Below are 13,977 nucleotides of genomic sequence, written 5' to 3'. Positions count from 1 at the left end.
TTAAATTATTTTCTTAGTCCCCAGCTAATAGCGGCTTAACGAAGCGGTCGCGACAGTAATGGACTTCCGGCTGTCCGTAATCATCCGAAAGAAATCCCGTGGGCGCACGTACGCTTGATGTACGCTTACTCGGGCGAACACCGACGATATTCGGCAGATCGACGGCAAATTTTTGGAAGAAGTTGCAGCGATATGCAGACGAAAACTTCCCCAAATCTTTTCAGCTTGATCGACGAAACGTCACGCGCGTTGACGTCACGATTTCTGCACTCGCATTGAGAGAAGCGATTACCCGCCGCGTTAATGATTTCTCTCCAAAAAATGTGAGAAGAAAAGGAGAGAGAAAATTGAGCGGATTGTTAAATGCAATTACGGCGAACGGCAGGAAGGCAGAGTGCACATCCGATTCATGGTGCAAAGTTCGTCAGGATATCGATAGTTCGCTTCACAACGTAACACCTAATCGGTATACGGTTAGGTTTGAGTTATTCAACCGTAACACGACGAAGCACTTCGTAATGGGGAGTATCCGCGCGAGGTTTTGTGGTTAGATGCGGGGAGAGCTTGGTGAAGGGATGGGAGAGAGGAGGAGGAAGAACGAGGCAGGGGAGGTTGAAAGAACTCGTTATTTTCCTCTATACGTAACCATCGAGAACGTCATGCGCGAGTTCGTAAGTGGCTCGAAGCTCCGGAAAGCTTCTCGGGGTTATGCCACTGGCTGGTACACGAGCACGTTCGCGCAATAACGGTAATCGCCTCAATAAGTATCTACCCTTCCCACCGGCCAGCACACTCTTCGAAGTGGATTACCTTTTATTCCCGGCCAAAAAGTCACGATATCTCGGAGATACAAACGCATTAACGCCGTTGAACTGCCGATTACCAGGCTATCGCGGTTACCTGAGAGCGAGGTAAAAGCCATGTCTGATCATGCCGGAAGCGAGAATTTCAATTGCCGGAAACGCGTTGGTAATTCCCACTTTCCCATGGCCGACGATGAAGTCTTATCTCTACGATGACTCCGAAATGGAATAAATCTACCTGCATCGCTTAGGAGGAGACGAACGAACGGCCTGTTTCTTCAGTTTTCGGCTGTAAGTATCCTGTACGGAATATCATAGTTTTCTTCTTCATATAAACTTTTCTCAATTTTCAAATTATTTCTTGTAATCCAGAAATGGACTGCTAGTAAGGTCTAACTCGCTAAGGAACATAGTAAAGATTGTGGCTAAGTTTCGTCCCTCTCCATGGAATTTTATAAAACTTTGAACATTCCAATAAATGATACATTGGTTTGAGGACGAATAGATATTGAGAACATAAAATCTCAATATTATTCTTCTAATCGTTTGGGAAATAAACTATTATATTATTAGAATCTTTTGTAGTAATCTTTTAATTGCAACTGTTTATCTGTCAAACCACTATGAGAATAATATCGAGATTTTATATTCTTAATTTACTCGACGTAAAAACTTTTGAAATCGATGTATCATTAATTTGAATATTCAAAGTTCCCTTTTGTGAAAAAGGGGCGAAATGTCAAAATGGATGCCTACTCCGCATTCTAAAAACATGGCAAATTTCGTTAAAAATGTCATTTTAATAGTTCAATTTAACATTTCAAAGTCTAAAATAAAAGTAGCACATATGAAAAAAAGTATAAAACGAGTTACTACAGAATGTCGATCTATATTTTTCTATTACAATGTCCTATAATAATTTTTATTATAAAATTCTCTCCATGTAGAATGTGTGAAAGTTTCAAAAAAGACACGCACGCTATGCCGTCTCTGTCGATTAATCAATATTCCCATAATTAAAGAACGGAATTGAAATGTATTTATAAATTGAAATTGCAGAATTCTTTTTTTGAACATTTTGAAATATCTATAGGCTTATATCTTCCAAAACATGTACAATTGAAAGTTGAAGAAATTGACGTTAATTCATTTTCTTTAAAAAAGAAATTCATTTTCTTTAAAAAAAGAGTGAGATATCATTGATAAACATTTAAGTATTTTATAGATGTATGAACGATAATTATATTAATTACTGTGTTATATATTAAAATTGATTTAAATAAAATTGGCCGTACAAATTGGCTCGCGTGATGTGGAGGAGTGTTTAATTTTACCAATATCATATGAACGTCGAAAGTAACAGAGAAACGCCGAGGGTGCACAATTGGTATAATTATAACAAATTAACAATTAATTTCTGGTATTATTCGCGTGGCAGGTATAAAATAAAAGAACGCGCATCCCCGAGCGGAAGTCCTAATTAATGTAGAACGATATAAGGAATAATACCGGTGCGGCAATGGAATAGATAATTAAACAGATTCAGGTTTTAGCGTCTGACGCTCCCAGTTAATTAAGTGCGAATAGAAATGAAGTTTAAATGAGAAAGGCGTTGAAGCATTCGTAATCCCTGGACGAGAGTGAATTTTAGAGGAGACGCGTATATGCGAGGGAAGAGCTGAATTAAAAGTGCCACTTATGATTGCATAAAAAGTCCCGTTTTCGCGCTAAGACGCTCGAGGCGGGCTTTAATGTATTTTCAGATACGAATCTTTTGAAAAGAAAGAAAAATCTTTTGCGCTCTCACAGCAGGTTGGAGATAAGCCGCGTGGAGAATCGAGAAAGTATACCTTTGATATAAAATATCCGTAAAGACACCTCGTGAGAAACAGTCTTTAGAGGTAAATAAATTAGAAAACATCTTACGAATTATGAAAACTTGCTTTTGATATTGTATTTCATCCTGGTTATTCCTTTCAATTTAAAACTTCTTAAGAATTGTGACATTTATGTGAGTCGTTGTCGCGATATTCACTGCGAAATTTCGCCATGGAAATTGCGAACATCCGTGCTTTTCGAAAAATTGTCCTTACGATGAGAGAGGTAGACGCACATTTTAATATAAAAATCTCGTTTAGTCGCAAGATTAATACTTGGACAATTTTTACGGAGATCATAAGGTTTGTCCAATTTTGTCGGTAGTGTTATGTAAGAAGAAAATTTGTCCAAAATGCGATAATAAATGTATATAGCAATAAGCGATAATATGAAAGTCTCGCTTTGCAAAATTCCTTATTGCAGTTACTTCGCTGCAGCAAACCGCGCTCTTTGCTCTCTGACTCTGTTTAGCTTTTTATTTTAGCCGCAGCTGAGAGGATTCTTCCTCTGCGATATCTAAATTATGCTGGTAAAATATTTACGTCGGCAAATACTTGTTCTCGTGTCAGAGAAAAATGTGAAGTGAATTTGAAAACCGAAAATTGAGCACTAAATTCTGCGCTTTCTAGATTAATACTAGATTAGATTCTAAATGAATTAAATTTGTTTTAAGCATTTATTGAATTAACTTAACTTTAATGTTAAATATTTAAGACTCCTGTTTCTTTACAGCGGACGTCTTGATTAATAATGTCAGAAACGAGAATATACATGTTTGACATTCTTGTAATTATAGTAATAATGATAATTGAAATAAAAATATATATCCATAAAATATATATCCATAAACTCTTGCAATCGATCTAACAGTTTTGTAAAATATATACTCTGAAAATGTTCCTTTTGCCGTAATAATCAATAAACAACCGTAAAATTAATGTGACCCATAACTTACTTTAGGATTTCGTCACGTTCATTTTATGTTTATTTACAAAATATTTTGCAAATCTGCTCAAACGATTAATGATACTTTATGGACATATCTTTTAATTTCAACGTATCTTGTAAAAGTTCCGAGTGTGTAATTTTGTCGTTTCTGACAACATCAATCAAAATGATCGTAACGAAGATCTAAGAGTCTTCAAACAGATATCAAACGGCTAAAAGGTTTTCCAGAAAATTTGCGAAAGATCTTAGAGATAATAATAATTGATAATTTCTATAATTTATCCCATCTTAGTTAGTGTCGACCATTAACTGATTGAAATTTTCTATGACTAAAATAATTGCCACAAGTAAATAATTAAAATTAATCGACCGTCATATATAAAATCGCAATTAATATTATAAATTGATGAAATTAATTATTAATTGAAACTTTGATATGTAATTAATTATATACTAATTAATAATTAATTCCATTAATCGATTGAATTATTCGTGACTATATAAATCGATTAATTTCCTTTATTAATTTGCTAATTATTTTAGTTAAAGAACATTTTCGTCAATGAATGCCCGACACTTATCTTAATGAAATTACTTGTTTTACGCAATGAGGACTGTATACAAATATTTATAATTATTTGTTCTGTTCTAATGCTATCCATACCACTTTGATAGAAATGTATACAGTTTGTGCAGTTTGTGCTACATAGTTGTTGTCTAATATAATGCATTTTCATTAGTTATAGAAGTACTGCATGGGAACTGCACAAGAACTGAATTCAATAGTTAGGGCAGTTTCTTGTGTAATACGTGAACTGATTCTTCTCAAGTACCGGTAATATTAATTCAACTTTATGATATGTATGTATTATAATGTCTATTGGGAATAAATGTAAAACGTTTTTATCTATATTGTGTTAGAAAAAAAAATTAAAATTGCGTGAACAATAAGTGGACATATACAGAAGCATAGAAGAGGGAAATTTGAGGGAATACTTGACAATATTAAGTTCTTAATTGTCAACAGCTGACAACTAAGATAAGGAATAAAAGTGAGCAAAAGACAACTAAACACCCATTTTCCATTTCCAAATTCCATTCTCCGTTCTGTGTTCGTACGTTAAATGGTTTCGCGCGTCTTTAGTGTACAATAACTACAGGAAAAATGTTACATCTCTCGATTGGGATCTTAAGTAGTTTACTGTTTAGGGATCCTAAGTAGTTTTACTGTTTACTTACTAGACAAAACCAATATAACTGTCCCGTAACTGCTCGAAAAACGTACTAAATTTCTATCAGAGCGGTCCGCCATACCATTTCGTTGAAAGCCCATCGTTAGGCCTCTCGTTCGTCCTCGAGATTGAACCTTCGTGTTATTCGTATCTTTTGCGCCGCATCGCCGAGTCTAAACAACCATCTTAGCGCAAAGATACGTTAAATTGAGAAGAGAGAGATGAAGTCCCATAGTGCAGAAAGAGACGAGAGAGAGGGAGAGACGAGGGGCGGAAGAAGGAGAGGGAGAATGAGAGGAAATGTGTGTGGGCGATAGATAGATAGATAGATAAGGAGAGACAGAAGGAGAGAACGGCGGATCGCAAGGGATATACATACTGTATCGGGCATGACGCCATCGTCGTCGTTCCGTCTGCACCTCTCTCGTATGCGAGAAGCGAGCGAGATTACCTCGCGCGACGCGAGCGAGCAAATATTGGCTCTTATTCGAGTCGGTTATACGGTGCTTACGTACCCACGGGTTTTCCCCGCGCGTTTCCACCTACCTATTCACCGCCGCCGCCATGCCAGCCCTCAGCACCTGCTTCCATCCCTCACGCGGATATCTACACCGCTCCTGTCTGCTCCTTGTATTTTTGGCTCCGCGGGAAATTCGACGTTTCCGTCGGTCCGGGTCAACTCCTGCAGGACGACGCGATTTATCGCCGCGGCGTCCCGGCCCCTCGTAAATCATTCCGCTATCAAGGGGTGCTTTCGCTCGCGCGAGATATTTGTAAGAAATAATACTCGGCGATACCCTGCGCGAGATATAAATGGCTCTTGCAGGAGGGCGCTCAGTGCGCGAAGGAGATCCCCGTAATGCGAGGTCCGACCTTTCGTGAACCGGCTGAAATCCGATGCAATCCCCAGGCGGCGGCGTGCACGGCTTACCGGCTATTTCGGCAAGCCTGGCTGGCGCGCTTTGAAGAACATCGAAGAATGGGGAAGAAGCGCCTCGCGAATAGGTCACGTAACTCGACGCGAGAGAGGACGCGTTGCATCGCCGTTGTTACATCGGTGCAACGGCGATGCAACAACAGCGACAAAGTGCTCCTTGCAATTCCATCCCAACAAATAGTCCGGCCGCGTGGATCGACGCGCTCGACGGCCGCACCGCGTGCCTGCCTGGTCATTCGCGACAACGGAATTGATCAACAATTATACGACCGACAATCCACCAAAGTATGTCGACAGGCAGGAAGTAATAACGTGATAGTAGCAGAAATTAACTGGCTGCTTGTAGACTGCGCCCGCGCCACGTGACGGAGCAACGATAGGGGATAACTAATTTATCGATTGCCAAAAGCGACCATGTAATTAGCGCGCAACGGCCGATTATCTTTGAACGCTACACAAAGCGCCAATCATTCGGCCATAGTGCACGATCGAGCACGCGGATACGATAAGATTGATTGATTCGACGGAATTTGCCAACCAACCACGTTGCGCTCCACCACGGCAACCGTCGTCGCGTCACGGCTCGCAACAAAGTTCTCCTCCAAAGGACGGGGAGCGTCGAGGGGAGAGGCGGATAACGACGAAACCTACTGAAAGGCGCGTACCATAAAAATGCGCGGCATCGTTGTCGCGCGAAACGACGGAATTGTCAAGCTGAAACGAACGAAAAGCGAAAAAAAAGAAGGAGAAAGAGGGGAAATTACGTTTCCAGATTACCGGGCTATTTTTCATTATACTCGGCGCCGCGAGCAATAACGAGCGCCACGTTAATTTTAATTTAATATGAAAGCTAACGAACGATGCGCGCGTAAATCGATATTTCTGTTTGCCGATGAAAAACTAACAGACGTGCGACGATTCAATAATACCGGAATCCAAATAAAGAGTAAAATAACGGTCGCAAATGTCACGTATTTGCATAACGGAGGCGAGGAGCGCACAACAAAACATAAATATTATTCGCAAAAAATTTTCTTCGCCCGGTTAAACAAACGCGGCGCGAATGGCGCTGTATCTTGGTGCGCTCTATTTGCACAGAGAGATTTACATATGTCGGTTTTTTACGCGGGAAAATATCTTGACGCGCGGAGAATAACATTTCGCCGTAATTTCATCAACAAGAGTCGAGAACCGAAAAGCGGATGTCAAATAGCGGCTAACTGGAAAGAATGATATTCTCCGAGTTACCAGAAAAACGACAACCCCTGGCTCCCGCGCCGAAGCGCCGTTCAGCCTTTTGAGTCCCGGTGTTTTATTAAGGGAATTTAATGTTACTTTAACTGACCGATATCAGATAAATGTAAACAGCGTCTGAAAAGTTTAATCTGTAAAGTAGCTTCAGCAGGAAGAAATTAAAACTTTTCATTATGAAAGATTACAAAAAATTAATGAAAATTCGGCTACTTTTACTTTTTTGATTTACTGCACAATAGAGATTATTTCATCCAGTAATATAATTACATCTACACAGTAGATGAATGAATCGAAAGATTTTTATTTATACAGACATACGATATATATTATATAGATATTATTATTTATGTGACATAATTATTTATATTATATTATATTATATTAATTATATTTATTTTATTATATATTATATTGGGTTGTCGGAAAAGTCATGACGTATTTTTTCTATGTTTTTCAAAGGTCATTTATTTAAGAACAATTATCATTGTCATTTATTAAAGAACAAAGATCAAGATACAAAGGTCATTTATTAAAGAACAAAGATCAATTAATGATATATTGCCCGTTTTGTTCGATAATCTTTTGCCATCTTTCAGTGAGCTTCATAATTCTTCGTTCATAGAAGGACTTGTCTTTATCGGCGAAAAATTGAACAAGATGCTGATTTACAGCTTCATTTGAATTGAACGTTATACTACGCAAGGAGTTTTGAAGACAGCGAAACAAGTGGAAGTCTGACGGCGCAAGGTCAGGCGAGTATGGTGAGTGTGGCAATACATCCCATCCAAGCTCCAATAATTTTTGACGGGTGATCAAACTTGTGTGTGATCTCGCGTTGTCGTGATGGAACACAACTCTTGTACGATTAACGAGCTCTGGACGTTTCTGGATGATGGATTCGTTCAAACTGTCCAATTGCCGACAATACACATTCGAATTGATTATTTGGTTCCTTGGTAGGAGCTCAAAAAACACGACACCTTTAAAATTCCACCACACTGAGAGCATAACCTTTCTCTGATGAATGTTTGCTTTTGATGTCGTTTGAGGCAAATCATCACGTCGGGACCAAGACCGTTTGCGCATCACATTGTTGTAAACAATCCACTTCTCATCACCAGTTATCAGTCGCTTCAAAAAAGGATCGTTTTCCTCACGTTTAATGAGCATATCGCAGATGTTTATACGCGCCGTCAAATAAACTTCTTTGGTCCAAATATCGAGCTTGCTTACGTATCCCAGCTTCTTCAGGTCGTGAACGTTTGAATGATGGATCAATAATGGTTCAATATTTCTGCAATCTCTCGTGTCGTGTAACGTGGATTTGACTCGATCAATGCCTTTATTTTGTCGTCAACCTCAATAAGCCTCCCTGACCGAGGAGCGTCTTTGAGATCAAAATCACCAGCAGGAATTTCGTGAACCATCGTTGGCACTGACGTTTTTGTTTTAACAGCATTATCACCGTAAACTTTACGCAACTTTTCACAAACTTGACGCGCGTTCTTCCCTTTACGGAAGTAAAACAGTAATATATGGCGAAAATGCACAGTTTGGTCTTCCATTTTCAACTTGTTATAAAATCTCCAAAACTCAACCAAATCAATTTTTTTTTTAGAATAAAGTTAGAACTGTCAGCTGTCAGCTGTCAAGTGACATAGATGCGAATGACTTTAGTACTTCCAAAAATAAACTAGCGCCATCTGTTGCAAAAATGCATCATGACTTTTCCGACAATCCAATATAATTCTCTCTCTATCTCTTATATTATATTTATTTATTTCATCAAATATTATGACGTTATTATTTATATAACATATTGTAAATAGACATATTATATCCTCTCAAGGATACGCACATCACATCAGGATTCGAAAGTTCGATAATTTGTCAAATGCGCACGCGCTCTCTCCCCTCTTTTTGTCGTTTAACTCAAAATATAATTTTTAACATTCAGCTGGCGTTCAACCGCTATTCCGCCATTTAAGATCGATGATTTATCAACGTCATTTATTAATCTCGCGTTTCCGCTTGCGATTCACGTCGCCGACTCTTACTCAGAGTTTTTGCGAACAGCACCCGAGCGGAAGTACCGGGTGGAATTTTCCGGCAAGTATAATACGCGTTTACGACGCGAGGGGGAAAACCGCGAGGCGCGCGCCGCGAATCATCGTCTACCTATTGTTTTATTATAGACGACAGGATAAGGTTGGTTCCGGGTGTAGGGCGGTAATCTTTCTCTCCCAGCGTGAAATATGCATCTACAATTGCGAGCTTCACGGTACGCCAGGGATTATATTCTCAGCAGTCATACTTGTTGTTCTATTATACATGGCAAGAGAAAGGTATTTCCCTTAAGAAGAGCCCTCCACCCTCTCCTCCTCCTCCTCCTTCTCCCCACTTCTCTGTCCCCACCCTCTTGCCGCCATTATACACAAGACTCGAAGTTTAAACTACTCTTCTGCTATAATGCTCCTTATACTTGAGATATTTTCAGGTGCACGGTTTTAATCTCGCAAATTGACGCAACTTCGCGTACATTTACAAGTCTTTCTCGCCAAGGTGAAACGTACCTAGTTCCCATTGGCTCGATGAAACCGCAGTTTGGAAAAGATGCGAGATCGTGACTTTCAGATTTCAAACCGCGACCTTTTATTCTAATTCCGCACCAACTCTTACAATTGTCTCACTAAAATCACGTTGATTTTTTTCTTTTTTTTTTAATAAATTTTACGACACCTGGTCGTTTCTCTTTGTTGGTTTACGTATTCTCTGGAATGTGCTGCAGCGAGGAAAAGTATATAAAGAGACAAAGTCTATGGAGAAATCTTGAAAAGTTCCACCGTCACTTTCCGCTACACCGCTATATCACAGGTGCTTTCGCAATCGCAAATCGAGTTAACCTTCTAGAGCGTGATACGTGGAATATTGACCACGCTGTCACCGTGCGTCATGCTGGGGAAAGAAGAAGAGAAGGGCGACGGAGTAATCTAGGAGAATGGAATTTTTCGAAATTATGCGGCGAGAACCTCCGTCCAGGCGGAAACTCTAAGAAGGACATCGATCATCCTCTGACGCGAGCATACAGCCACATCCGCGCGTGTACTCTGACGCTATTACATATGGTTCAGTTTTCCCCTGAATATAATAAAACAAAGCAACATATATGTACGTATGTTCTGTATGTACAAGAAATATGAAAAGGATAGCGTGTTAGTGATGATCGTCTCTGCGTTATATTGTCGAGTTCGTCATCAATATCCCTTTAAGGGGATGCTGGAGTCGATGACAAACTCGAACAATGTCGATAATACAGAGACGATTGCCACTAACTTAATCACGTTATTCTTTTCGTATTTCTTGTATATACAGAACTTACATGAATGTGTGTTGCTTTGTTTTACCACATTCAACGAAATCTAATCATATATATGTAGAAATCTTTCTGCAATCTTGTTCGATATTCTTAAGTTTCCAAATGCAAATGCGAAGGTAGAGCAATGTTCTTCAAAATTTTTGTTTGGAGCACCCACATTTTCGGTATGTACAAGCTGCGGAACTTTTGGATTAGCCAAATATTAATTAACTTTTGGATTAGACTAACTGACAGCTTGAGATTTTACATTAAAATTTTTTGTTTATTTTCGTCACATATTAAGCTCTTATTTATTTTTGCACGTACTTTCATTGCATCAAAGCATTTGTAATTCTATGTAACCAATATGACGTAAACTTTGCAGAAAAATGTCAATGTTCTGTCGGTGAAGTTTTCAGTTTCAGCATTTCCTTAACACATTGAGACTTGCAGAGGACACCAAAGGTTTATAGATATAGTTGTACAATGAAGTAGCCAATCGTAAAGAACTACATATATAATGAGAAACTCACGACGAGTGAGTCGTGTGACTTCCGAGTGAATTCCGAGCAGTGCAGAAGGAAAAGTCACGGACAGCGGTTGAGCGTAGTCTATTCATCGATAACTGTATATGTTTATGTTTTCCATAGTTTATTAATTGGTCATCGTACCATGATGAACGAAAAACATAAAAAGTTTATTCCAAAGATTACACGCGTGAACGACAAAACAAGACAAGAGCGACAACCAACCGGAGAAATTTAGATCGCACTAAGACACTTAGGGTAACATATTTATTTTAGCGTGTACAATTTAAACAGAATGCAATTATAACGATATTATTATGATTATAACGTTTATAACAATCATATGATGATTACAATAGTATTACTTGCACAAACAAGCGTATCTGACACGATGGAATCTAAAATGCCTTTGAACAATGATGTTTTGACAAAAGAAGAAGAGTTGCGAAAACAAAAGAGTACTTGGAGTGCTTTAAGGAATTTACATTGGCTATATGTTCCTTATTTCATCTACGCTTACGTTTCTGGTCTTTACGGAACATATTTGATACTCTTTGAAGTTAAATTTCTCACCGTTATATGGGGTATTTATTTATTTCATCCAATGATATCGACACTAATTTTGTAACTGCATAACTTTCATAACCAGAAAAGTCATAGTGTATGAAAATTTGCTTTAATGAATGCAGTGATATGAGCAATACTATATCTGTTCACGTATTATTGGCAAAAAATAATTGTTCGTCAAATTTCAAGTATTATTCATATATATTTTGCTATGATAGGCGTCACTGCTGGTACTCATCGATTATGGGCACACCGAAGTTACAAGGCAAAATGGCCACTGAGACTTTTCCTGATGATTTTACAAACTAGCGCGTTCCAAGTAAATTTCGTATTTACATCCCTTTTACTTTTTCTTTCTGAAGTTTCTGATTTAGAGCGCCAAAAGCAGCACGTTTAAAAATTCGTTCTTATAAACGTTTTTATAAAAAATCTATAAAAGGTATTTTTTGTTTACCGAATCGACTACCTCTTAATTTTCTGCTATTTTTCCAAATTTTTATCTAATATTTTACACAAATATTTTCAAAATTTGAGGCTTCAAGAAAAAAAAAGAAAGAAAAAGCAGAGAAAACTTTTCGAAAGTCGACGAAGTTTTAGATAAAAAAACTTTATCAACACGTTGCGTTTACCGAGACCATGCTCTCGTGTTGCCTTTTATTATTAAACATTCACGTCGCAATAACATTTCAATATATGATTTCCTAGTATGATAAACTCATTTCAATATATGATTTCCTAGTTTAGCATTTATAGCTGGTGCCGAAACTATAGATTACATCACAAATTTAGCGACACCGATGCGGATCCGCATAACGCGGATTGGCTGATGATACGTACATGGCATCCGGATGTTACAGCAAAACGCTCAACAATCGATTTGAGTGATCTCGACCAGGATCCTATTGTGGCCTTTCAACAGAGGTAAGCCGAGCATAGTCTTTTATCGCGCGAAGAAAAATGTTACTTGTGTCTGAACTAATCAGCTCAATGTCGTTCTTTGTTCTTCTTAGATGGTACTTTATCCTGCTAGCGATTTTCGGCTTCATTCTACCAATATTAATACCCTACTGGTTTTTGGGTGAAACACTGTGGTGTGCATTGTTTGCCAACATGTGCTGGTACAACGTGATTTTAAACAATTCGTCTTTTGTTAATTCTGTGGCTCACAAATGGGGCATGACACCCTACGACAAGTACGTGGTAATCACTTTGTAACATCTCTAAATTTCTTGGAATAAAATACTATTCATAAAGGATAGAGTGACAACCGAGTGTGTGTCACTTGAATTCGAATCATTTTTCATTCTTTTTCTAGAGCGAATTCTTTACACTGAATCTTTGAGTGACTATTTTCACTCAAAATTGAAAATTGAATCTAATATATTTTATCATCAAAGGAATATATTTACTCCAGTCAAATGAAACATTTTCATTTGAATAATTCATTTGAAGAAATATGAAGTCAAAATTCATTCTAAACTCGAGTGAAAATGTTCACTTCTGTTCGAGTAATAATATTTTCATTATTGCTTCTAGTAAAAATACTGTCACTTTTCACTCGTTTCAAGTGAGACTTCATTCCAAGAAAATTAGGAAATACGCAACACGTTTGTTACTGCAGTTCAATTGAGGAACCGTTTTCACTCATACCCAAAATCTGTTTTACACAATAATATGAAAAGAAAGAAATACGACCGACTCGTATTTCAATTTTTTTCATGTCATTGTGTGAAACAGATTTAGTTTGTTTAAGTAGACATAGAAAGAAAAATATGATCGCGATATGTCACATAGCGTCATACAGTGGCTGATATTTCGTGAAAGATCTGTTCGTTATACATGTATGGCGCTGGTAGCGAACGTGTTAACAAAAATCTGCAAATCGTGACCACTGGTTGGAATTGTTGCTCATAAATATTTAATTTTAAGGACGATCAGACCAAAGGAAAATTTTGTTATTGCTTTATTAACGTTGGGCGAAGGATGGTATAACTATCATCATACTTTTCCTTGGGACTATCGCACATCTGAGTTTGGGAAGGTGAATCCTAGTGCAGCATTCATCAACTTTTGCGCTTTCCTTGGTTTGGCTAATGACTTGAAGATCACGAGTCCAGAATTGATAAAGCAACGTGTTATTCACAATAACAAAATAACTCATATTAATAAGGATATAATTGTAAAAGAAGAATCGACATTAAAATGTGAATAGATGTGTCTCTTTCTTCGAATATAATATAGAATATGATGTATTGAGACATATAGTGTGCGTCAATATATAGAGTGGCGGTAATATCTAATGTTACATGGTTGTTTAAAAAATATTAGGGGATTTGTTGTTTAAGTTGATATATTTTATTTGTACACCGTTGCGAGATGCCGAATATCTTGTAGAATACAGTGTATAACTTGATATATTATAAAATATATAAACTTTACTTCGACTATAAACAATTTCTCAATTTTTAATACAATA

The 13,977-nt window shown here is 37.8% G+C and overlaps 1 protein-coding gene across 1 annotated transcript; it reads left to right on the top strand.

The window, feature by feature from the left end:
- The first annotated feature begins 11,325 nt into the window (after window positions 1-11,325).
- Window positions 11,326-13,713, top strand: LOC116847577 (acyl-CoA Delta(11) desaturase-like). The gene is made up of 5 exons (XM_032822702.1): window positions 11,326-11,558; window positions 11,691-11,820; window positions 12,241-12,422; window positions 12,512-12,694; window positions 13,431-13,713. Exons 1-5 carry the CDS (start codon window positions 11,326-11,328, stop codon window positions 13,711-13,713), a joined length of 1,011 nt encoding a protein of 336 aa, XP_032678593.1.
- The last annotated feature ends 264 nt before the right edge of the window (window positions 13,714-13,977 follow it).

Source organism: Odontomachus brunneus, unplaced genomic scaffold (genome assembly GCF_010583005.1).
Source record: "Odontomachus brunneus isolate Ranch 3 - 2012 unplaced genomic scaffold, Obru_v1 Obru_scaffold_080, whole genome shotgun sequence".
NCBI classification, from domain to species: Eukaryota; Metazoa; Arthropoda; class Insecta; order Hymenoptera; family Formicidae; genus Odontomachus; species Odontomachus brunneus.
This window is presented reverse-complemented; position numbering and strand designations above follow the sequence as displayed.

What these genes read in the sequence shown, in the direction of transcription:
- LOC116847577 (XM_032822702.1), top strand. Translation starts at nt 11,326, where the DNA reads ATGGAATCTAAAATGCCTTTGAACAATGATGTTTTGACAAAAGAAGAA. An exon ending in TACAAACTAGCGCGTTCCAA is followed by an intron (nt 11,821 to 12,240) that starts GTAAATTTCGTA and finishes ATGATTTCCTAG; the next exon opens with TTTAGCATTTATAGCTGGTG. An exon ending in ATTGTGGCCTTTCAACAGAG is followed by an intron (nt 12,423 to 12,511) that starts GTAAGCCGAGCA and finishes TGTTCTTCTTAG; the next exon opens with ATGGTACTTTATCCTGCTAG.